The 25,823-nt window shown below is 35.3% G+C and overlaps 3 protein-coding genes across 4 annotated transcripts in view; 1 reads left to right on the plus strand and 2 right to left on the minus strand.

Moving 5' to 3' along the window:
- The window catches only part of LOC134269712 (nuclear pore membrane glycoprotein 210-like), a 31,025-nt gene extending 26,169 nt beyond the window's left edge, over positions 1–4,856 (minus strand). Inside the window, exons 1-5 of the mRNA XM_062751918.1 lie at positions 4,645–4,856; positions 1,871–2,007; positions 1,620–1,751; positions 1,240–1,333; positions 54–204 (exon numbers count right to left, since the gene is read on the minus strand). Of these exons, the coding sequence (XP_062607902.1) occupies positions 54–204; positions 1,240–1,333; positions 1,620–1,751; positions 1,871–2,007; positions 4,645–4,841 (711 nt within the window). The 5' untranslated portion in view covers positions 4,842–4,856. The remainder of the gene's footprint in view (positions 1–53; positions 205–1,239; positions 1,334–1,619; positions 1,752–1,870; positions 2,008–4,644) is intronic.
- A 190-nt stretch (positions 4,857–5,046) lies between these two features.
- LOC134269714 (adapter molecule Crk-like) lies at positions 5,047–13,844 on the plus strand. Of its 2 annotated transcripts, XM_062751920.1 has the most exons (9): positions 5,047–5,200; positions 7,453–7,572; positions 8,247–8,400; positions 9,417–9,461; positions 10,172–10,276; positions 10,959–10,982; positions 11,776–11,865; positions 13,010–13,087; positions 13,286–13,844. In XM_062751920.1, exons 1-9 carry the CDS (start codon positions 5,166–5,168, stop codon positions 13,415–13,417), a joined length of 783 nt encoding a protein of 260 aa, XP_062607904.1. In that variant the 5' UTR covers positions 5,047–5,165; the 3' UTR covers positions 13,418–13,844. The 2 variants fall into 2 exon arrangements, with proteins under 2 accessions (XP_062607904.1, XP_062607903.1); XM_062751919.1 differs by lacking the exon at positions 10,959–10,982 and having other exon boundaries at positions 10,172–10,300.
- A 4,584-nt stretch (positions 13,845–18,428) lies between these two features.
- LOC134269715 (uncharacterized) lies at positions 18,429–24,437 on the minus strand. The gene is made up of 2 exons (XM_062751921.1): positions 24,401–24,437; positions 18,429–20,109 (listed from the first exon to the last, which is right to left on the minus strand). Exon 2 carries the CDS (start codon positions 20,094–20,096, stop codon positions 18,429–18,431), a length of 1,668 nt encoding a protein of 555 aa, XP_062607905.1. The 5' UTR covers positions 20,097–20,109; positions 24,401–24,437.
- Positions 24,438–25,823: the final 1,386 nt, after the last annotated feature.

The following is a 25,823-nucleotide window of genomic DNA, read 5'->3' on the forward strand; positions in this document are numbered from 1 at the left end:
CTACCTTGTATGCCCTGTCTCTGATGCGAGTTTTAACGAGTACACTCCCCTACCTTGTATGCCCCGTCCCTGATGCGAGCTTTAACGAGTGCGCTCCCGGTCCTCATCCCCTCCACCAGGATCAGATCTCCCTGTAGACCCTTGGCCTCCAGCTGCTGTATGTGATTAGGCATCACATAGTGAGACTCAGTGAACTTGGTGATTCTGAAAAATTAGAGGCCTTATAAGATATATCCACTTATAGGTACTGAACACAATGAATTTAATATACAGCATGAAAAAAAAAAAAACGTATTCTGATGGCTAAAATTGTCCAAATTAATGACAACAGACCAAATTAATGGAGAGTGTCAGTTTACTGATAAAATTCTCAGCAGTTTTCACAGAGAGAATAGCTGGATGATTTCCTTATAAACTTACGGATTAGCCGAAGAACTGTAGCTTGCTAGTCTGAAAAACTTAGGATGGATGACCAGAGAGCTAGAGTGCCATCCATTGAAAAAAAAGGTGTAACTATTGCACACAAAAATTTGTTCTGTATCTTCATTTATTTCTCCATGAATGTTAGTATTAAGTATGTGAAATTATGTGTTCTTCACATTTTTCTTTACAAATTTCACAAAACGTTCCCCAAAACCTTTGTTGAGAGCCCTCCTGAAATTGAAGTCATCAAAAAGTTAGCTTCTTCATAGTCCACTTGTACATACACATTTGTTGAGGAAGTATTGAAATAATACGTTAGGAGCACACTAGGGATGGGACGATACAACTTTTTCTATATCGATACTAACACGATATTTGAGCCACGAAACGATATGTATCATGATATGTTTAATTGCCTATAAAATCTTTTTTTTGCATTGAAATAAACAATTATTTCTTTGCAAATGAGAATAATTTATTCAAAATAGTTGTTTATATGTTGTAAAACAAAAATATTTTACTCAAGTGTTGTTAATTATTATTTATTTCATATCTACATGTATATTTATATTTAACTTATTTTTTTTTATATCTCGATATATCGTCCCAGCCCTAGAGCACACAGATATTTTGAGATGACAGCTGAATCTATGGAGAAAATAAATCAAGAAATTGGACATTTTGGGGCCCAATGAATGGCATTGAAGCTCTGTTATACTATCCAATTTTTTTCAGACCAGCAAGCTATAGATGTAAATCCACTGACAGACATACCAGTCAGTTATAGACCTCTATCTACACTACAGACAGACAAACCTGAGGATTTCCACCATCTCCTCTCGCTGGGTACTTGTGTCGGGGAGTAAACTCCACTCAAACTCCAATCCAGCCAAACTAGAAAACACATTTCCTACAACAAACACAAAATTCTTTTTTACTCTTGAAAAAAATTTTGATTTTTTCTTTAACCTTCCATACAATCTGCAATTGCAGCCAAAAACATTAATAAAACTGTGAAGGTTTAAGAACTGTTGAAAATGTTTTACTACTGGTCAAAAGTCATTTAAAAAAAGAATACAAATCAAAGTCATCCTTCAAGACTTTTAAGTCCTGTCAATAAAGTTACCATAATTAAGTAGGCTTCTTAACAATCAACTCTACCTTTTTCCTATTCTTATCTTAACAATTATGTCTACCTTCTTCATCATATCCTTTAATTATGAGCTCCTCTGGCGAGTCTTCTAGATACAATAATCGTGTGGTGGTCTCGATCTCAAATCGCGATATCGCCTCCACAATCACAATGCAACGAAGTACTTCTCCAGTTACTGTTAAAAAAAAAACACAATCACTTTCTAATCTGAATCTGTAAAAAAAAAATGAATACAGGTGTATTTATCATACTTATAAGAGTGATCAATTCTTTTTTTTTCGTTTTAGACATCACCTTTATTTTCAGCGAGCACCATGGAGGTTTTCCTGTAGGGAGACTTAGACACTGCAGAAATGACGGCTGAGAATGCGCACTCTCCATCTGTACTGTTAACCAGTTGAATCGTGGCCACTTCCTGCTGAGTGGACTGCCTGTAAGAGTGGTATTACTGGTGACAATATAGTAGTTAACTTTATACAGGGAAATATTTGCCTCTTTTTATTTTCACCCCTTTCGCCCTCGTTACAATGGGCGAATTCAAAACGGGGTGAATTCAAAGAACACAGTATGAATTCTTAAACAGAACCGTGACTGGGTGAATTTAAAACGGGGCAAAAATGTTAACAAGTGTAAAAGGGTGAAAATAACATGGGTTGAAAATAAACCTGCATACAGTATGTTCAATATGCACAACAAGGATCAGATCTAATCGCAGGAGAATATCTGCAGTTATCTTGAATATAATGTTCTTGTAGAGAAATTAAAAAAAGATATTCTAATTTCATCTAATCTCACTAGGTTTCTCGTGAGATCTTGGAAGTGCAACTAAATATCGAAGTCATATTCTGAACTGTTTTATGCAGTATGAAGTTCAAAGAGGTGTATCAAAGTCAAAGTGCAAGCTTTGAAATTAAAGTTTTTCATTATATGCAACTGTGCTTGTTACAGTGGTTCGCTGGTCCAACCTTGAAATATTGGTCTTAAGTACAAAATATGTCTAGTCAGTCACATACATTTATGACTTTTAATCTTTTTCTTAATTTTGAAAAAATGATTGAATGTGAGAAACTGTTACGCATTGATGGTGTGGACATAAGAAGGGCAAGTGCAGATACCTATTCAGGTTATTTTAAATTCTGAACACTTCAAACCGCATGCAACATTTGGTATGTCTAGACTCTATCATCATATCATTTAATGACATCATAAGAAACTTGAAAGGATAATGCAGAAAAAAAATTCATTCAGATCAAAGACTACATGTAGGTCCAAATTTTCTCTTGGTCCAGGCATTGTTGTTAGAGCTAGCAGTGCAAGCTGTGCCTTGCTGCACTTCACTGCACTTGCTATTAAATGCTTATAGCGAGCACAGAGAGTTCAATAGACTAAAGTGTAAGAACAGAGGAAATTCTGAATAAAATCTGTACATATGTCATGCAAAATTTTGTTTGAAACCTTCTCAGAATTCCTTTGCTACCAGGATTCCATATAAATAAAATAAATAACATATAAGGGTTCAGTTTGTAGAAGTCATAAAAGAAACAAAAAATAATGTTTTTTGTCAAAATTGTTTAGTTTCAACCAGACACTCGGCTATGAGTGTGACTAAAATCGGTAGCGAAACCCGGGCCGGGCCGGGAATTTCGAAACTGGAAACCGGGTTTTTGACAATAACGATATAAATACTCGTTCTTTCTTCATGAAATTTACGGACGTAGTTTATAATCATACTATTTGCCTTCGCTGAAAGTTTTAACTCAAAATATTATGTTTTACAATGATTTTCGCCGATTGTCCTTTTCCAGGTGACTAAAATGGGTAGCGAGCCCGGTTTACTCATTTTCGCGATTTAAAGCTTAATGCATTGAAAACGTATGGGATATTTGGATTTATTGGTCGATAATTAACTACAAATAGTTAAATTTTTCAATCATTATGAAATTAAATGTAAATTATTAGGGTTTTTGTCATTTTTGAAAGACCCCGGACAGGTCAAAACCGGACGCGTTTGCCCGGGATAAACTAAATAATTCCGAATTATTGACAGAGAAAGAATGTAGATTTTTTCTTAGTCATTGACCGATACATCTAAAAAAGAAATTGGAAAAAATACTAAAAATATGCAAATCAAACCACAGTCAAAATATATTTTAATTATATCATTGACAAGTTTTTTCTTCACAATTAGCTTGGAGTTCAAGTATTAATTTGAAATTTAATACTGGGGTAATGTCAGCACATCTGGGTTGGAAGATTCACTAAAAGACTAATTAAGATTCCTGAAGTTATTATCAGTAAATATGATAATGTCTGCACAGCTAGCTTGGTATACAGGTAATAATTAGCTGGGAGTTTTAATTAATTTAAATATTCTGAGTTCCTGTTCATATAGTTCAATTTCCATTAATTTAATTTCAAAGATCCAACAGAAATAATTGTAAATATGTTGCCAAAATTAAGTTTAAATCGCGAAAATGAGTAAACCGGGCTCGCTACCCATTTTAGTCATCTGGAAAAGGACAATTGGCGATAATCATTGAAAAACACAATATGCTGAGTTAAAACTTTCAGCGAAGGCAAATAATATGATTATAAACTATGTCCGTAAATTTCATGAAGAAAGAACGAGTATTTAATTTGTTATTGTCAAAAACCCGGTTTCCAGTTTCGAAATTCCCAGCCCGGCCTGGGTTTCGCTACCCATTTTAGTCACACTCCTCAGCTATTTCCATAAACCCTGACGAGCTCCGTTACGTCTCAGTCTAGATGTCTGGTGCAACTTGATGTTTGAAGTGGTGGATCAATGTTTCAAGTGTATTTTTTATGGTACAATTGCACTTGCCCCAACGGTCACACCGTTAAACATATTATCAAGCTATTTTGAATAGCTTAATTAGTGATATTCAGTCCATACAGCTATATAAAGAGATTATGCTGGACCTCTGGTATGCTTTATCATCATGACATGGTTCAAGTGTTATTTGCATCATTACTTGACTAAACAAACTTGAATAAGATAGAGGGGGACGTTAAGAAATAATCACTGTGGCTTGACAACAGCGACCTACCATGTGTAACAACTGTCTGGAAGTCTAGCTTCTTCTCTCGATAAATTGATTTTCAAAGTGAAATTTGTGATGACAGAGCTATGGTATGGCAGTAGAATCTTAGGGTCACTCAGTCTTGCTGAGTTTATGACAATCACTGCGGCAGTCAGTAAAATAAATAAACACAAAATAGTGTTTTGGTTTATCTTTGCCGCCATTCTGTGGATGAATGGGGGCTGCCATGAAATTAATCTCTAAAGAAAATGTGTATCATATTTCAAAACGATTTAAAAATTCTAAATACAAGAAATTAATTTTGGTTCAATAAATATGAAATATTTTAGAACATATATTAAAGAATATATATTCTATTAAATTACAAATTATTTGATTTTGTTTAGAGACTATAAAGCACTGACGAAATTTCCCGGATGACACCCCGCCATATTTGTTTATGAACCACTTAGCTTCCTGGACAAGTCGACTGAAATAGTATCTATGGTGTTTTTTTATTAACGTAGATCGTCAAGAAAGCCTCCAAAATGGCGAGTGATTTTGACCCAGAGGATAAATACAGGTATTTATTTGTGAGTCAAAAGGAAACTCGAATTAGACAGCCCCTCCTATAAAAAAAAAGTCCATCAATAATACAGAAGATTGATAGATATATTGCCTTTCTGGATTTATGTGAAACACAAAAAGACACCTTTTATAGGCTTTGAGCTAAAAATAAAATAAAAACAAATACAGAATTATGACTGTCCATTGTCAGCACAATTCTGACCAGGGTAACTGTGCTGGTATTCCAGTAATGTTATGACTCAGAACTTTAAAAACTTGTGAATGACATAATTGTTAATGACTTTAATGTGCAGTTGACTTTTCCTGTTATAAGACTACCTAGAGGACCTGTTACTTTTATGTGGAAAAGTTCTTTATGTTTTAAATATTTTGCAGTCTTCTAAGCAATGACACAAAGTATCAGGCCTTTAATTCTCAACAGTTCGTAAAATCATACACATATGTATAATATGTAATATGATGACAGTGCTACCATTACGGTGAGCGCAGATACTAATCCAGTTTTCATTTAGATCAGACTTGTCAAACCGCACGTGACATTTGGTGCGTTTAAGACTCTGACTTCTCAAGACATTGTTGCTTTACCAAACCGAAGCCTGAGCAGGTGATTTCAATCAGTTTATGACTATTTTTCTGCAGTAAACAGATAAATTCATGAAACAAGGCAAATTGATTATTCAATTAACTTTTGTCCTTATTCTCGCGAGAACGTTGCTTTATAGTTTGTGTCCGAAGCGATGCATTGTGGGTCCAAATTACTGCGGAAAAAATTTTATGGAATATGAATGTGCAGTAGTCCAAATTTTCTCTTCGCCCAGGCATTGTTGTTAGAGCTCGCAGTTACGAGCGTCGCGAAGCGACGCTCGTTGTGCTTGCTATAATTTGTCTGACAGTGAAATTGTAAGGGCTAGTGCAGCTTCATTTACATGATGGACCTTTTTGAATGTTGTTTTGCATTTTACCTCTGACTTTACCTTCTTAAGTCTGTGTTCACTGCATGTTACAGAGCTCGACATTAAGGCTTCTCCGCTTGTTCAGTACCAGTGAAAAAAAATTAGGGACAAGTGAATATTGCATGGCACTTATTCGATTTGACAAGTGCATTCAAATGTAAAGGAGTCTCTAAATAAGAAAAAAGAATGACTGTTGAAAGTTAATCGGTAGTTTTAAGACAGAAGCTGTACTTTGATCCCAATAGGGATCACTATTAATTGAGTTCACATTCGACTGGGATTGAAGTTCACTAATTGCATATTATTAGAAAGGCATGAAAAGTACAAAGTTGTGATTCTGTTTGATGTTGACAGGTTGACTTGTGAACATTCTGAGCTTCTCATAAAAATTGGAAATATCTGAGCCACTAAGTTACTGACTAAGTGATAAAAACATGAAGTCCTACACAAAATCATGATCAAACATTTTATATCCTCTTCAAGCTCTGGAGGAAATCTGAGTCATGTTTACTCAGGGTTCCAAACTCACTAGGAACAACAGCTGCCACAGGACTGGCTACCCTTAAAAGTTATTGGCCCTGCTGATTTGAATCTGCCAGTAGTCCATGTAGTCTGGGTATCACAACTGAAAAGTCCTATTGGGATTTGTGATATAATGCAATATTGAATTTTTTATTGCAGTGTATCACAATATAAAATTCATAATCAGTTTAGCTTTTTCCATCTTACATGAAAACACAAATGCAAATTTCGTGTTCTGGAGTTGATATTGACATTGTCTGGTTTATTGTGTTCTCGCAAGTGCTTGGCTGAGTTTGTTGTGCACAAGAATTTTTCGGATCACATCGCAATAGTGAGATTCAGCTTTAACTTAAAGATGTTTCATGTATGATGTAGCAGCCAGCTGTTAATTATCTTTCAATTTCTAAACAATTCTGCATCATTTGCAACCATATTCTACTTGAAAAACAGGCAGGTAATTCTGTGTAACGTTTTATAAAACCTGAACAAGCATTGAAAAAAATAACGTTACATATTATGAAGAACGAAATGGGGATATACCAGTTAACTGGTATAAAATATCACACAGCACTTTCTGCCAGACCTGATTAAAAAGCTCAATATTGTTCTGAAAGTATTAACTTGAGTCTCTGTTTTTGTCCTGATTTCTGTAATTTAAAGAATTGTGGAATACTTTTAAAAATGGTTTACTTTATGCATAGTATTAATTGAAATGAAAACAAAATGTGTTGACAGTGGGTCTAAACTATATTTATACTTGTTTCTTTTATAGTTGGTATTTTGGGACCCTTTCGCGAGACGAGACCAATGAGATATTAAATCCAACAGATTCGGGAGTATTTCTGGTCAGGGATAGTCAGTCTATACAGGGAGACTTTGTTCTCTGTGTCAAGTAAGTACAAGTACTGAATCACAAGCAGTGGAATCTAATTATAATTTTATTTGAATGATAGAAAGAAATCTAACCAGTAAATATTGTATAAATGATTATAATTTGATGAAATATAAGCTTGTTTTGATAATTTTTAAATATTAATATTTACATTTGCCCAATGATAATACCTTAGGCCAAATAAAATATTTGTGTGGTTCCAGTTACCCTACCTTCCCTATTTTTCACCATGTTCACCCCTGACCCTAAACTTTTTGGGGGGGGGGAATTTCATTTTTTTTTTCCGGAACATTCTCTCTTTCCTGTGTAAAGACAATTATGACCCCTAGAGAATAATGACTGGGGGGGGGGGGGATTTTCATAACTAGGCACACATCAGTGTTGATTAGTATATTATCATGCCACATTTAAATGCCACCTGCAAATCAATTATATGTATTATGAAGAAAAATTTTAAATATTTTGTAAAGGAAAAAAAAATCCCTACCTACCTATCCTAATTTTTTGGAAGGTGTAACCGGAACCTTACCTATTTTTTTGTTTGGCCTTGTTTGGCCTTATAGCATGTATATATTAAGCATTGTATATTAAGGAAGCAGATATTAATACCGTTTTAAGGACTGTATTACTTGATACTAGTGTGTTGACTTCCTGATTCTCGGTTTTATTTACAGAGAAGAAAACAAGATCAGCCACTACATCATCAACAGAATCCACGTAGGGACAGGAACCAGATTCAGGATCGGTGACCAGGAGTTCTCAGACATTGCTAGTCTTCTTAGCTTTTACAAAACACATTACTTAGACACCACCTCACTAATTAAGCCTGTAAGTACATTACTTCGACACCACCTCACTAATTAAGCCCGTAAGTACATTACTTAGACACCACCTCACTAATTAAGCCCGTAAGTACATTACTTCGACACCACCTCACTAATTAAGCCTGTGAGTACATTATTTAGACACCACCTCACTAAATAAATCTTTTAGTAAACTCAAGGTTGTCCTAAGAATTTAAGTAAAATGAAATCTGGGGTTCCCCCCAGATTGGGAGTTTAGAAGGAATACCAAAATATCCAGGGGATTACATCAATATAGACAGAGAAATTCTCTGGTCCCATGTGTCAGGGACAACCCTGAAACTCTGCATTTAGGTATCAATCATTTACTAAGCCTGTAAGTAATAGACATACTGTGTATTCTATATTCAAAGTGTTTAATTTACTACACGTAGTAAAGACATATTAAAATGACTGGGAAGTTCACATTAAGTTCACTTAAAACACATTGCAAATCTCAAGGTAAGATATGTAAAGCAATGTTAAAAACAAGGAAATTATCTGATAAAGTGCACTGCCTATATCATATGATATTACTTGCATGTAGTATTCTTACAACAGCTATCACTTTTAGTACACAGTGATACAAATAAATTTTTCATTGGGCAGATGCCTTTGATATCATTAAGTTGTGGCACTTCAAAAATACTTGAAAAGAGGTTTATTATGCACCATATATATATAGGTCAGTAGTTCACAGAAGCAAATCTTAGGAACTGATCTTCTATAATGACTTCTGTGACAAAGTTTTGTTTTGTTATTAACAATCTCATGCTTGGTTCATCAATGTGTTATTATGCTTAATGGTCCTATGGAAGAGTTAAAAATTCACAAATATTTTACAGAATTAAAAAAACCCAGATGTTTTCTTAGCCACTAAGTCACTGAGTTGTATTAAGTAGGATTCAATGTGCAAAAAGTATCCAGACTGTATATCAGTTAATAGTCTTTAGAAATTAGAATGAATTCTTCACCTAAAGATGTTGAATCATTTCATTCCAGGCACCCAGGGAAAAGGTTGTTGCCAAATTTGATTTTCCAGGAAGAGTAAGTAAAACATATCTGTACATTAGCAGAAGGTTGTACAATACTGTAGATCACTAAATTTTCACGACACTTTATTTTCGCGAGATAGTCATTGACTCTTTATTAGCGAGACATAATTTTCAAGAATTGCTGTTTTTACTCAATATAATCATAAGGAATACTTTTAAACGCGAGAGTGAAATTTTCTCGAGCTCATTGTCTCGCGTAATTACGCGAAAATAAAGTTCTCACGAATAAAACGTGATTTACAGTACTGTATTAGTGATCATAGCTGGCTTTATGCAGCCTAAGTTGTCAGCTCTTACAGCAGCACAAGAAAATAGAGCAGAAATCATTACAATGGGATCAATAAATTAAATTACATTTAACTGGAAAATAATACTGTATCAAGTAGATCTACAATTCTATGACAAGATACAGGTACTGTTCTTCCTCTCACAAAAGAAAAAGTTGAGACCTTGCTAATAATTTTGGCAGATTGATTTTTATAAACAACTGTTACAATGCACTGAATTACATGAATCATAGGATTTGGCAGAGAAACCTTAGTAAAAATAAAATGATCAAGAAAGCAATGGGAACCCTACGAATGATTCAAAGAAATGTAATAGGCCAGAGTTTTGGTCCTTGATCTTCTTGATTTACTCTTTATATCAGATACAGTTTAGGAGATGTTTGTTTGTCTTGAATGATAACTGAATCTTTTTCAGGACCCGGAGGATCTACCGTTCAGGAAGAGTGAGGTATTAGAAGTCATCTCTAAGGATGAAAAGGACTGGTGGACCTGTAGAAACAGCAGAGGAAATGTGGGTCAGGTTCCCGTCCCTTACGTCTCAAAGGTTAGTATCGGGGCGGTCAGAGGAAATTTGGGTCAGGTTCCCGTCCCTTACGTCTCAAAGGTTAGTATCGGGGGAGGTCAGAGGAAATGTGGGTCAGGTTCCCGTCCCGTGCGTCTCAAAGTTTAGTATGGGTCAGACTCTCAAAGGTTAGAATCAGGGGCAGTCAGAGGAAATGTGGGTCAGGTTCCCGTCCCTTACGTCTCAAAGGTTAGTATCAGCGGAGGTCAGAGGAAATGGTCAGGTTCCCATCCCTTACGTCTCAAAGGTTAGTATCGGGGCAGTCAGAGGAAATGTGGGTCAGGTTCCCGTCCTATAGGTCTCAAAGGTTAGTATCAGCGGAGGTCAGAGGAAATGTGGGTCAGGTTCCCGTCCCTTACGTCTCAAAGGTTAGTATCGGGGCGGTCAGAGGAAATGTGGGTCAGGTTCCCGTCCCTTATGTCTCAAAGGTTAGTATCAGCGGAGGTCAGAGGAAATGGTCAGGTTCCCGTCCCTTACGTCTCAAAGGTTAGTATTGGGGCAGTCAGAGGAATGTGGGTCAGGTTCCCGTCCTATAGGTCTCAAAGGTTAGTATCAGCGGAGGTCAGAGGAAATGGTCAGGTTCCCGTCCCTTACGTCTCAAAGGTTAGTATCAGCGTAGGTCAGAGGAAATGTGGGTCAGGTTCCCGTCCCGTACGTCTCAAAGGTTAGTATCAGGGGAGGTCAGAGGAAATGTGGGTCAGGTTCCCGTCCTATAGGTCTCAAAGGTTAGTATCAGCGGAGGTCAGAGGAAATGTGGGTCAGGTTCCCGTCCCTTACGTCTCAAAGGTTAGTATCGGGGCGGTCAGAGGAAATGTGGGTCAGGTTCCCGTCCTATAGGTCTCAAAGGTTAGTATCAGCGGAGGTCAGAGGAAATGGTCAGGTTCCCATCCCTTACGTCTCAAAGGTTAGTATCGGGGCGGTCAGAGGAAATGTGGGTCAGGTTCCCGTCCTATAGGTCTCAAAGGTTAGTATCAGCAGAGGTCAAAGGAAATGGTCAGGTTCCCATCCCTTACGTCTCAAAGGTTAGTATCGGGGCGGTCAGAGGAAATGTGGGTCAGACTCTCAAAGGTTAGTATCGGGGCGGTCAGAGGAAATGTGGGTCATGTCAATCCTGTAGGTCTCATAGGTTTGTGTCTGGACTAAAGCAGTCTAGCAGCATTATTTGTACTAAAAAAGTTAATTAGACAAGGGTAAAGCGAATCAGTGGTCAAAAACAATGCTCTTCACATAAGTTTGACCAGTATTCCATTTGCATTTTACTTGACTAAGTTCCAAAGCATTTACGCGATACTGAAGACTTAAGCATACAAAACTGAAAATGCAAGTGCATCTTTGAATATACAGATTTTGTAGAGCTACCAAGTTCTAGCTGGTTTAATTTTTACCCTTTGAGGCTTAAAATATTTTATAGGTAACAAAATAACTCTATTTAATTCAGTTTATTTGTTTCTTTTCAGTATGACCCAAACAGTCCCCCAGTGGTTGCGACCCCTGCTGCTCCACCCCAGTCAACCCCATCACCAACGCCAACCCAGCCAATCAAAGAGGTGAGTACACATATAAAACGTTAAACCCCCCCCAACCCAGCCAATCAAAGAGGTACATATACCATAGCATAATCAATTCTCAAAATTTGATTCTTATAAGGGGAGAGAATACAGAAATACTAAAATTTGGATAGGACAAAAGTACAAAAAAATTGTGTTCAATGAAGTGTTAAACATTCTTTTTTTGTGCCATGCATCATAATATTTTTCTAGAATTTTTCAATCTGCTGCAACTTTTTTTGTAATTGTCAAGATTCAAAATAATACTAAACTTTATTTGACAAAGAGAATTTAATCAAAGTACTCAGAAGTACAGAGAGCCAGGCTCATTTACAGAGTAGAATGGATTTCTTACATGAATCACGTTTAAATTCTGATGAAAAAATTATTTTAAAACTATCAATATAAATGATAAGACACTGACAGTGAGTTTTTCAATCCTAATTCTACGGTCCGATTTTGTCAGAATCGGAATTAATCTGGTATCGCAGCCGAATGTAAACAAACAGGCCAGTCTGGTTCCCTCTCCTGCTTTACCTTGTATGTGTAGAGAACTACGGTAACACTGATTATCAAAAATGAACTATGTTCTTTGACTTATGAAGTTTTCAAAGTCATTACTACTAATGTTTATTTTATATAGATAAAACTTCGTTTTATTTTTGTTGCTTTATTTAGCGTTTGTATTATCTCAAAAGCGGTTGAGAGTAAGAACTATATTTTTGCACGTAACTTTAAAATGGCGACTATGGGGTCAACATCCTGCCTTGAACAGGATCACATAAGCCGGCAATTGCTCTTTGAGCAATAAGCCTGGCTAAAAACACACAAAAATTGCTAAAATCAGGCATGTAGTATCAGGGCCCCCCTCCCACTATTTTATTTCCATATTCCACAACTTTTTACTATTGAAAATGAACATTGAAAGTGTGCCCAACTCCCCCTTGTTTGCAATATAGCCAAATAAGGGAAATCTTGAAGTGAAAGTTTGAAGGTCCCCCCCCTCCCCAACAATCATATTTCTTGCATTAAAAGATGACTTGTTTATCTGGCATATGTACATGCACATGACTATGTTAAGAAACATTGCTGAGAAATTTTTATATGATGATTAATTTCTAACTGATTTTTTCCCATGTTTTAGATTCAGCTTCCAGCAAAAGCTGTAGTCATCCATCAAAGGATACCGAGTGCATATGACCGCACTCAGCTTAAACTAGAGGTAGGTTTGTGTGTTATACTTGTACTCAATCGTTCAATTTGAGTGAAAGCAAATACTGCCTTCTGAAATAATTAAATAGATCTTTCATGGAACATGAAGTTAGCAATTTTTTTCTAAAAATGTTTGGATTATGTTTCTATTTTACAGGTATAATTCTAACAATATGTATATACATGTATTTGATCTTGATCATTGCAGAAAGGTGAAACTATTATTGTGACAAAAATGAATTCAAATGGACTCTGGGAAGGCGAAGTGAATGGAAAAAAAGGAATGTTCCCATTTACCCATGTGAAATTTTTAGATGACAATTCTGAGGATGGGACATAACAGGAGCCTTGCTAATGTTAACTAATTACTGTCTATTAATAGTGCTGATGTAACAATATGGAGTCTGGGAGTTGTCTTCCCTGGTGGTGCTGCATTACTAATCTGAACCAAAAACCAGAAACAGAGGGCGTTGTTTCAGTAGGCTTGTCAAATTGTTTTCTGTCAATAAGCTTGTCCAGAAAGTGTTAAAATGTTTTTGGGCAAGGTCTCCATTTGGAAATTATGGATCAAATCTTTATTATGCTTTACAGAATCATAAGATGTAGACGAGTATCAAAAAAGTTAAAAAAAATTCTAATTTAGAAAGTGTTTTCAGAATTCATTCAGAGATACATGTAAATCAATATGTTGTTTAACAGTTTAAGAATGGGTCACAAAACGTTTGTTTTATATGGTTAAACAATCCTACTACATTTAATGATAAAGCATGTACGAGGGTCATTCAAAAAATACGTAGACAATGCTTCTCATCGTCATATGATTATTACAAGATTATCGATCAACACATTTTTGTAAACATAAACATTTATTTTGTCGAAGTGTGAAGTTTCATTCCATTTGATTAAACAGAACTCACGTTAGCCAAAATTAAAAGCAACATGTTTTGTTACCACGGAGCACGGTTAACCAGTATTGTAACGTCAAAAACAACGCTGAGAAAGTTTGCCAAAAGTATACACATTTTTGTTCTTTCAAACACGGTTTGTTGCGTCTTCTCCATTCAAAACAATAATCCACAATACTTAACACCTGGTTTGCTAACAATTGTACAAATATAGCTTGAATTAGAATGTTATTGTTTTCAAATTCTTTGATTTACCATGCAACTTTATTATTTCTGCAACATTGAAGCACATATCACGTTCAATGACGTTCCTAACTATTTTGACAATATTTTTAACTTTAACCTGTTTCTTTGCAGACAATCCATCGTCCGATTCAAACTCGCAACCACTCAAAAAATTGTATTTTCAACTAAATACAAATACACAGATTTTTTTCTATACAAATTCTGAATTATAAGGATTTTTTAAGCTTGTAGAAAAAGTTTCCCGAATGTAAAGTCTAATTTTATTGCTACTTGCTGCTCCGTGACGTCCTACAGCGTCATGGTTTTTTGCCTTTTTTAATCAAGTCCATATGTATTTAGAAGCTGATATCTTTTAAATGGAACGAGATATTACATAACCTGATTTCATTTTAATTAATGCAGCAATACTTTATTTAAACATGTAAATTTTATTTCGATTCAGCTCCATTTATTAGAGGTATAGCTGTAAATACTATAAAGTGAAAATTAGAAAATTTCTAAATTTTGACGGTGCTCCGTGACCCCATTTTTGCTGTTCTAAATCCTTGGTAATTTTAATAAATATGAGAATACATTCCAATTTTTTTACTCAAATTATTTGAATCTGTTGTTAAAATATTTGTACCAAATTTGGATATAATATGACGTTAAATAAAAAAGTTAGGACAAAAGTCTACGAACTTTTTGAATGACCCTCGTACATGTATGTATTTGTTATATCATATCAGTATTACAATGTTAACAATAGGTTAGAGAATATATACATGTATGTGTAGAATGTGTCAGTTTACAAGCCAAAAATTAGCGGTACAGTCGCCATGCATTCTCCTTAAAATAGCTCCCCTTCCAAAACTACAACGAAGGAAAACAGTTCATAGTTTGTATTCATTCTGACTAATTGTTGAAAATTTTCAGGTTTGCTACAAGCTTTACCCATCATGAGTCTGACATCCAGCATATATACAGGTTAAATTCCTTGTGGAAAAGTTAGCTTTCAGTTGTGACCTCGTACATGTATGTATGATACTGAATTTGAATATGTACATTGAATATTTTCACACAAAAAAGAAGCCATGTTTTTAGAAAATAACACATAAAGCTATTGCACTTTCTTTTGATTTGTTAATTTAGCATTTTGATACATTGAATTTCAACACAGAATTCTCAAATATTAAAGATATGTTAGGTGATTTGGAATTTCCAATAACTAATGGTTAGGTAATTAACTTGTACCGGGTATATCTTGAATCCTCCAATACCTGGATTTTTTTTTTTTTCGGTTCCATCAAGTACAAGATAACGAGGTACGATTGTAATTTTTCCCAGAATTTGTAAACTGCCATCAAAGCAAGCTTTATTTATATACTATTAAATATGATATGAGTAAATCTACTCAACAGAAATACATGTAAAATGAGGTTCCTACATCAGTGCATAATAAGATCATTTAGAATCTTTAAAATAATAATGAGTAGTCTATTAACTTTTGTGCTCTTTTTTCTTACTTAGGTGTAATATGTTCCACAGCCTATTATGTATTTAAAGTGTTTTATATTGCTGATTTAAGTGTTCTAATGTTTAGCTGTTCACTTATAAAAGTCATGTAGTGCAATGTATAGTGATATATGTGATAATTAGAGTACATGGTACGTACTGAGGAAGAATGAATGTTAGTTCTATCATCCATGTTTTAAGTTAAACCATTTGTTTCTGTGGCTATTAATGCATTAATATTTTAATGTATTTGGACCAATGCTTCTGATATCATTATTTTTCGTAAAATTTTATAATATTTTCTCATGACTGTTTATAACATTGTTAAAAGAAATCGCCAGAGACTTGCTACATGCTAAATGATGCATGTAGTACATGCATGTTCTTAAGAATTAATGTTACCTCAAAATGTGCTTATAAACTCCAATTTGTCCAATGCAGAAAAAAATAACCAGATACATATAGTATAAAGAAAACAGATACACGTAATATAGATTATGTAGAGCATTGCTATGAAGTGGACTTGATTTTACATGAAGAAATTCATCATAATGAAAATAATCAAGTTTCTAATTAATTTTACATTTTTGACAATGAACTTATAATAAATGGATGATAAATCATGAACGATATTTTGTGGATCATGTAAAAATCAAGCATTCTGTATAGGTTACATCATAGAAGCCGAGTAGTATTGATTATATCGTTTTCATGGGGCATGGAAATCAAGATTTACGCCCCATGAAAACGATATAACCAATAGTACGAGGCGTCTATGATGTAAGCAAATTGTCGCATGTCTGATGACGTAAATTTCATTGAGAGTGTCAAAATTCAATAAAAAAATATTCAGCGTGTCATGAACTTAAGATTCATTTCAAGCAAGCTCTCCAACATGTCGGACATTCTTAGTGAATTTGATTTGACTTTTTAACTGAGTTTTAAGGTTTTGACAATTTATCTTCGAGCCAGGCACTCAACAAATATGAAATCACAGAAGCAAATATCAAGGAGTTGAACTTTCTGAAGTTTGGAGATAATAATTACCGTAACTTCCAAAATTTCAAAATGGATTAATCTTTTGAACGACTGGGAACTTTCAACCGAGTTAAATACACATATTTTAATTTAGTTAAAGGCTAAGAAATAGCTTAACATGTTCATTTTACTGTAGTTACAAACTTGTGAAATAAATTCAGTTTTTTTTCTCATGACCTGATTTCTGCCTCCTGCAGTAATATATGAGGGGACGTGGAAAGTATTATCGCATATATATGTGATATGGGATATATCACCACAGAAAGATCAAAGAAAATCACCGCAGATATGCGACAATTGCTGAATATTTCAGTGTTATTAAAACTTTGTATAAATCTTAAAATTAGATAAGTTTTCTATGTTTTGAACTGCATTTTTTATTTGATATTTGTTATCAAACAGAGTAAATAAATGTATGTGAGATAAAACAAACTAGTATTTTGATTGCAGTATTCCTAAATAATACTGTGTTATAAGAAACCAATTTTTTGCACTGTTCAATTTAATTAATTTAAGATAAATCCATTTTCATTCAGAAAATGCTGTAACACTGTTGCTGAATAACTAGTTCTTGAATAAAACTTCATATGCATACTATCTTGTTTCGTATATATGGGTTGTACTACATTCCCAGTTCTTGAAAAAAAATCCAACCAAAATTCTTAGTTCTTGAAGAAAAAATTCCCCGCTAAATGATTAAGAAGAGCTTTGTGTTTGCCTGTTCTATGTAATTCCTCAATAATAATGAATGGGACTTTCACAAAGTCTTCACTACACTGTGCTCTTTTATTTGATCAGACCAATTTTGCTATACTACTTTACCTCGAATGGGATTCATTGGAACTGGGAAGTAATTTACAGGTGATACCAAGGAATTTGCCCTTATAAGCTCAGTTGCTCACAGTACCCCTAAAAATCTCACCTGTCAGAGCTAAAGCCTCCTGAGCTTTAAAAAAATTATGAGTTATCCAATTTCAACCAAGCTGATCATAGAGCACCCTTTGGTGAAGGAAATGCAAATAATTTCAAATAAAGGGACATGGCTTCTTTATGGAGAGATATTTTTAAAGAATTCATTAAATTAAATGGAATCTTATTTTTGAAAGCTTCAACACAGAGAAGATACACATCACATAGAATTATAACCCTCTGACAGGGGCAGACATGGTAAAGGTGGACCATTTTCTGCTCATCAGTAAATTTTATCGTAGACATTTTGATACTAAAAGCTGCATTGTTTCATTTTCTGTGTAAATAAACCATGATTAAGTCAGCACTCTTCTGATTCTGCTTAGGATAAAAAAAAAAAACAATCTGTCAATTGTTTTAATATAATAATTGATCATTTTTGAAATCTATATTATATGATCGTCAAAAGACCTTGGTACAGAGTACATATCAATATTTCATTTCTGTAAAATGTTATATTGACCTTAATACTATTATCACAATCTTTAGCAGAATTTCTCAGAACAAGCTACTAATATGGCACAGTTATACATTGTAATAATATTTCTAATTTCCTTCTACAACTGAAATTTAAAAAAAAAAAAAAAGGAAAACTCATTTATAGTTATGCTTATATCACGTATCCCAATGATGTTTAAGATTATTTTCTTATCGCAACATCTTTTACTGGTACATGCATACTGCGGAATGTCATGGCATCTAATTCTTGTACTGGATGACTTTTATTTGTCCTGAATTATAACACCCTACCCACAACCTCCCCTCACTGTCCACACTCAGGCCATCAGGGACATCCAGCCCACAATTATCCACACATCTCAGTAGCTGTCCGTTCTGACTCAACAGGTGTAGACATTCATTGCTCCCGTCCACCACAATGATGCGACCCGTGGAGTCCGTCATTATCTGTCTGGGACTGAACTTGAACATCGCTCCTGGTGGTTCCTTGTTGTATCTAAATACAACTCTCCCTTTCCTATTTACAGCTACTACGACTTCAGCATTCTGATCAGCGGCCACTATCTCTCCATTGTTGTTCTCCACCACATACACTGTGTACTCCCCTCCTTGATAGATTGGGTCGCCGTGCTCATCTTTCTCTATTTCCTGTGTCACCCCCTGCCCCTGATAACGGACTATTTTACACTGCTTGTAATTAGCGGTATGAAGAGTTACTAGGATGTCCCCTGACCTTGTACAACACAGCCCCCCTGGATACCAGTCCACAGGTATAGTGATCAATGTCTCTGTCTTCCCATCTCTGACAACGTTCACAGTTTTGCTTTTGACATCACTATATACCAATTCTCCCCGATTGGTTACTGTGATCTCAAATGGATAACTTTTACATGTAGTGGTGACCGTGCCTACAACTGACCCACTCATGTCAACACAGGTCAATACACTGTCTTCACAATTAACCCAAGCTTTATCTGTTCCTACACAAACCACTTTATATAAGTTTGTAATATTTGTTGGAATGGTTGCAATCAACTTGGCTTCTCTTAAGAATTCCTTAACAGATAAAAAGGAGGCTTCATCTGTCAGACTGGATAGTGATGTCTGTGTCAGTGTAGCCTTGTATTCTCCTAATTCTATGCTGAGTTCTCTCCCTTGGACTGTGTTTGTTTGGAGAGAGGGCAATGGTAAATCAAGTATTTGTGGAATGTTTCTGTATTCCTTCAGTTTAGATTGGTAATTGTTGACCTCAGAGACTTTGTTGGACTTCAGGATTTCTTTGTTTTCTTGAACAGTTTGGATCATACTGGAATTCTGACTTCTGAGTTTGGCCTGGCATAATTGTAGAGTTGTGAAATGATGATCTTTGAGTGACTGGATCAGGGATTCCATTTTGTTAAAGATGTTGTCCACCTCTAGGTGCCATTGTTTTCTTTGATCAGTTGCCTGTTTTTCAATATCTGCAAAGTGAACCACAGAAACTGACAGATTGTTTTCTACATCTGTATCTAATGCTGAATTTTTGGAAATTATGAGCTCAATCTCTTCATTTTCTCCATTAATTTCTTCTTTCTTCCTGACAATAATGTCCACCATGTCATCAAACTCATGACCTCTGTGGTTCGGACCAGTAAGACATTTGATGCAGACTGGGACATCACACTGTTGACAGTGGGCCTCACATCTCTGGTGGGAATGAGATGTACACTGAGGGAATACAAGCTGTACTGTACGCTTTGTGAAAGGAACAATGTCATGCTTCATGGACTTGAGGCTCTTGACATGTTTGTTGATGCAGTCTTCACACAGACCGACTTGGCAGCTGTTACAAAATTGCTGGACAGGCTTGACACAAAGGTCACAGGTTATGACCTCCTGACCCTGGACGGAAGCCATTGTTGATCCCATACACCAATCAGACCTTTGAATAAAAACAGACACAGGTCATAATCAGGAATTTGTAATCATTGAATCAATTGTTATGTATTGTTTGTATGATAAAAGAATCGGTGTAACCTCTCTGATTACAAATAGAGAGAGGAGATATTTAAACAATAAAATGCTTTCTTTGTTTGTTATTACTGGAATGAACGGAAGCAGCTGTTGCAGAAAAAATACATAACCCACTTACGCGGGTTATGTAAATTTTTTCTGCAATAGCTGCGACCGTTCATTCCAGTAATAACAAACAAAGAAAGGCATTTTATTGTTTATATTTATATCTGTTTAAATAATTATTTAAAGTAGGATTAAAAAGATTAATTATTGTATTAATGATACGAGCGTCTTTATACGTTTCATTGATGGAACAGCAACTGATCAAGAAATCTGTACAAGCGACATGCCGACTGTAGTTCATGCAGTGATAAACGCAATGGGTTTTCTTAAGAAATAAAGGAGAAAATATTCAGCGGATGTAAATATGTTACAATACGGTAATCACCTGGATAGACAAAGTTAAAGTCCAGACACTTTACAATAGAACTTACGACTAAGTCCAAAAACTTCAGGTAAATAATTTAAACAGTTATATCACTTGTAAACGGCGCTTGCATTAGCCACACCCCTAAAGCATAGGTAATCAGAGATTACAGAGCTCACCCCCATGAATGTTTCGTTGAGTTAGGCAAAGTCTAGCGTTAAGCTAATAATCTAGTGGTGTACATCCAAAGATGCAACAATTCTGCTATTTTGATCTGATAGGGCTTGCAGTTACTTGGGAATAGAATTATCCAAAACTTAAAACTAGTCACTCTAGTCACTCATCCAGAAAATGTAATTCAAATCCAGCATCTAAAGCAAGATCTATCGTTGCATCATCCATGCAATTTAGGTCAACATAGGGTTCATAGTTATTTGGAAATTGGACCTCAACCAAAAACTTTAACCTGGTCACTCAACCAGAAAATGTAGGTCATATCCCGCATCCAAAGCAAGCCTGGCAGAATGCATCCCTAGATTATCATCCATGCAAGTTTGGTCAACATAGGGCTTACACATGTAGTTACTTGGAAATGAGACTTGCATCCAAAACTTTAACCTGTATCAAAAATGTTTACCTGCTCCAAAAACATCAGTTTACATGGTTTAGTCATTTCTTTGCCAAAATTGCAGCATCTGAAACCTTGACTGCTGCTGGTACAATGAAACACACTAGAAGCATCCTCTATTTATCTCTGATTCATGTAGGGCATAGAAGTTCTTAAAAAAGAATACTGTACCAAAACTTCTACCAGGTCAGAACTGGGCGAGAACATAGGCGCTTGGTTTCAGGATGGTGTATTTTATGTATCATGTGTTTTTCTAGGTGTGACTGAATACCCTCATCAAAATAAAAATAACCAGAAGTCTCTGTCGAGACTGTAGCTCTACTGGTTTGGACTTATAACAAAGGATGATTAAAGAAGCCATTGCCATTAGACCAAAACTGTAGAAGGAGTATCGTTTTAAAGGAATTTCACAGATATTTCTATCTTTAGTAACAATGGCAACACTGTTCATCGAAATTGAAAACCGATGCACTATTTTATGTATCTTGGTGTAGTCTACTTGTGTGCCAAGTTATATTAAAACCAGACCAAATTTGTAGGAGGAGTAGCGTTTTAAAGGAATTTCAAAGAAATTCTATTTTAAGTAACCATGGCAACACTGTTCATCAAAATCAAAAACTGATGCTCTATTCTATGTATCTTAGTGTAGTCTTCTTGTGTGCCAAGTTATATTAAAATCAGATCAAAACTGTAGAAGGAGTAGTGTTTTAAAGGAATTTCACAGAAAATTCTATTTAGTAACCATGGCAACACCATTCACTGAAATCGAAAACCGATGCACTATTTTATGTATCTTAGTAGAGTCTACTTGTGTGCTAAGTTATATTGAAATCAGATCAAAACTGTAGGAGGAGTAGCATTTTAAAGGAATTTCACAGAAATTCTATTTTTAGTAACCATGGCAACACCTTTCATCAAAATCAAAAACCGATGCACTATTTTATGTATCTTAGTGTAGTCTACTTGTGTGCCAGGTTATATTAAAATCAGATCAAAACTGTAGAAGGAGTAGCTTTTTAAAGGAATTTCACAGAAAATTCTATTTTTAGTAACCATGGCAACATCATTCATCCAAATCATATACCAATGCACTATTTTATGTATCTTGGTGTAGTCTACTTGTGTGCCAAGTTATATTGAAACCAGACCAAATTTGTAGGAGGAGTAGCGTTTTAAAGGAATTTCACAGAAATTCTATTTTAAGTAACCATGGCAACACCGTTCATCGAAATCAAAAACCGATGCACTATTTTATGTATCTTAGTATAGTCTACTTGTGTGCCAAGTTATATTAAAATCAGACCAAAACTGTAGGAGGAGTAGCGTTTTGAAAAATTGTTTACAGACAGACAGACAGCTAGACGGACGGACGACGAACAACTTACTATCGCATAAGCTCTTCTGGTCTCTGACCAGTAGAGCTAAAAATTTGCTGAAATTAGCACGTTTTTTTTTAAATGTTGTATTAACTGTATATAAAAAGAGTAAAGGTGTGTCACTCTCCATCTTGAAAATCGGGGTACCCCAGTTCACACATAATTTTCATCTACATCTACATTTTTCCTACCAGTGTCGGGTGAGATCTAGTTTCAAAAATGATTGAATAACGCCTTTCCAACATCTGCCGATTTGAACTTGCCGTAAAAAACATGCAGTAAACCCAAAATGTCCTCGATACCTAGCACAGAAATTGAAAGCAACGGAAGTGCCGATTTCTAACGAGGAAAACTGCAGAGGCATCCGGAATTACATGGAAAATCTAGAGAGGTCAGAAACTGCGCCAAATTTGTTCTCTCTAAATATTCCATGTAATTCCGGGACGCCTCTACATCTTTCATCGTTAGAAATCGGCACTTCCGTTGCTTTCGGTAAACAGGTGCAAGAATCGAGGACGTTTCGGTTCTCTACGTTTAAAACTGCATTTGTAGGTCAAAAGATGATAGGGTATAGTCATTCAATCATTTTTGAAGCTAGATTTCACCCAACACCGGTAGGAAAAATGTAGATACAGATGAAAATTATGTGTTAACCGAGGTACCCCCTGATTTTTAAGATGGAGAGTGACTCTCCTTTACTCTTTTTATATACAGTAAATATGACATTTTTAAAACGTGCTAATTTCAGCAAATTTTTATTCTTATTTTGATGAGGGTATTCAGACACACCTAGAAAAACACAGTATCATACACAAAATACACCATCTTGAAACCAAGCGCTTATGGGCCAGAAGAAACCTCTTACCTCTCTAGATGCCATTGTGATTGATGACATACAGTAGGGGTTATGAATCCATAAATCTCTGTATCTTAAGTTTAACAAATTATCAACCAGATGTCATTATTGTCATATAATATATTAGACCCTGCAATACTTTGCAGTTAAAAATTGCGGAAGGTTAACATTTTGCTACCAAAATATCTTGAATCCGGGGTTAATGAATTATAGCCACAATTTTATATATCCACCAGCCTTGTTCTTGAGATTTTTTAATGACCCCAGCATCTTTTTGTCTAGTTAGAATAATCTAACTGTGTCTCGGTACAAGCCCTCACCACAGTTAGAATACCACCCATATACTCGTAATGTAGCAAAAAATTGCAGAATCGCACCGAAACGATTTTGAAGGATACAAACGGATTTGCACTGAAAATAACTTGCAAATTAATCATAACAAACCTTTTTGAGATTGCTTATGCCTTTTATCCCAAAAAAATAATCCATTTAAATACGAAAATCCAATTCATTTTCTCAACGTTTTTCTCTCGATTCAAATTACCTCCATGTTTACATTCGGAACTCTCTAGATTGTTCCTAGTAAATGCACTATGCGAGTTATCGCCCGTGTTTCTTTCTGCTACATTACGAATACACGGAACGAATTCTATCGTTAAACCGGGTCCGTAGGACAATATCATTTTAACGATAGAACATTCTATCTACTTTTTGTCTTTTCTTCATTACCTCCCCTTGTGAAGAGACTTGGTCCTTTAAATTATCAATTTAAACTCCCCTTTTATGGACCACATGAGAATCAAGTCTGCCTGAATTTTCCCGCGTAAAATGGGAGCACATATTAGCGTCTCCGTGGCGTGAACATGGTGAAAATAACTGAAGGATTAAAGTATCACCTTTAACGAAGAAAGTTTAAAACAAGATGATTACCTGTCGACTCTTCATTCAGTGAAAGGAGACTAAGATCAGAGGCGTAGTCACAAACTTAAAAGTGGGGGGGCTCAACCCCAGAAATTCTTTGACAAGCAAAAAAAAAAAAAAAAAAAAAATAAATTTCCCCAAACACGAAAATCCTATTTCGTGGGGGGGGGGGGGGGGGGTAGAGGCCAAATTTTTCAAAGGCAAGTTAATTTCAAAACCAATTGTACAAGGGTCAAAAAGTGGGTGGGGATCCATTCAATATTTCCTATAATAAAGGTAATGTTGGGGAAAAATAGCTGTGATTTTGTTCTTCTTTAAAAAGTGGGGGGGCACAGACATACTCTTGCCCCCCCAGATCTGAAAGTGGGGGGGCTAGTGCCCCCGCTGCCCCCCCTGTGACTACGCCTATGAAGATCCCGCCTATAAAATCTGAAACAGCTTGTAGTTCGACTTCGTGATAACATGAAAGTATGGTGGGCTGTGGGCTGTCTTATTGCAGCTGTATTGGGTGTTGCTAAAACGCGGAAACGAAAAGTATTGCTTAGTTTCATATTTCACAGGTGCTTGTGGACAGGAACACCCCCCGAATATACACCCTGGATCCAAAGATTTTTTTTTCATCTTTTGTTCATAAATTTGTCTTCTAGAACACATTCACATTGTATTCCATATGAAAAAAAATAACGTAGAATTAACGTTTTATTCAAAAATCATACCTTTTTTTTTTTTTCATTGGTGTATATTCGGGGGGGGGGGGTCCTGTCCACAAGCACCTGTGTCATATTCACTAAAATTCCTGACATAGGAATTAGGGAGCAGAAATCTATATACCCTACATACCTCGGTATCACTGTATACAAAGTGCTAATCGAAAATCTACTTGATTTGGATCACTAGCTATATTGCTTTGGGTACTCTGATGCATTATGGGTAAAAAAGAAAGTTCTGCAAGCAAAAATGGGTAAAAGTAACCTAAGAAATTAGGAAACTTATTAAATCTTTGTAGAATCAATGTAAATATATTTGAGGAAATTTTTAAGTTGAAACATGTTAGAAATTCGATACCGTTCTCATTTACTAAGTTAAAATGCTATTTTCACTCATTTTGAATTATTTCAATTGTTCTTAATTTTTTCAAAGTATATTCTGTTGTAAAAGTTATTGTGTATAAGTTTTCTCCTCAATTCATCCACGAAACATCGTCTGATTTCTATACATTACGCTTTTTTGAGAAATTGAGCTATTCTTGTTTTGAGTGAATGCTATTATATGTTTGCAACATATTTTTGCGATTGCTATACTTTTTTTCGGATCCTTTTTGTGATTTGCATTAAATCAAGATTTATTGATTTTTGATAAAATTATTGTGATTTTAACAGTTTTGAAAACATATTGGCACTCATAATCACAAGAGAAACATTTATCAGTCAAA

Source organism: Saccostrea cucullata, unplaced genomic scaffold (assembly GCF_032062105.1).
Source record: "Saccostrea cucullata isolate Sc308-1 unplaced genomic scaffold, CSIRO_AGI_Scuc_v1 ctg9623, whole genome shotgun sequence".
Lineage (NCBI taxonomy): Eukaryota > Metazoa > Mollusca > Bivalvia > Ostreida > Ostreidae > Saccostrea > Saccostrea cuccullata.

Coding starts and splice junctions, on each gene's coding strand:
- LOC134269714 (XM_062751919.1), top strand. CDS start 5,166: ATGGCGAGTGATTTTGACCCAGAGGATAAATACAG. Junction 5,201..7,452: donor GACCCAGAGGATAAATACAG/GTATTTATTTGT, acceptor TTTCTTTTATAG/TTGGTATTTTGGGACCCTTT. Junction 10,301..11,775: donor CCGTCCCTTACGTCTCAAAG/GTTAGTATCGGG, acceptor GTTTCTTTTCAG/TATGACCCAAACAGTCCCCC.
- LOC134269715 (XM_062751921.1), bottom strand. CDS start 20,096: ATGGGATCAACAATGGCTTCCGTCCAGGGTCAGGAGGTCATAACCTGT.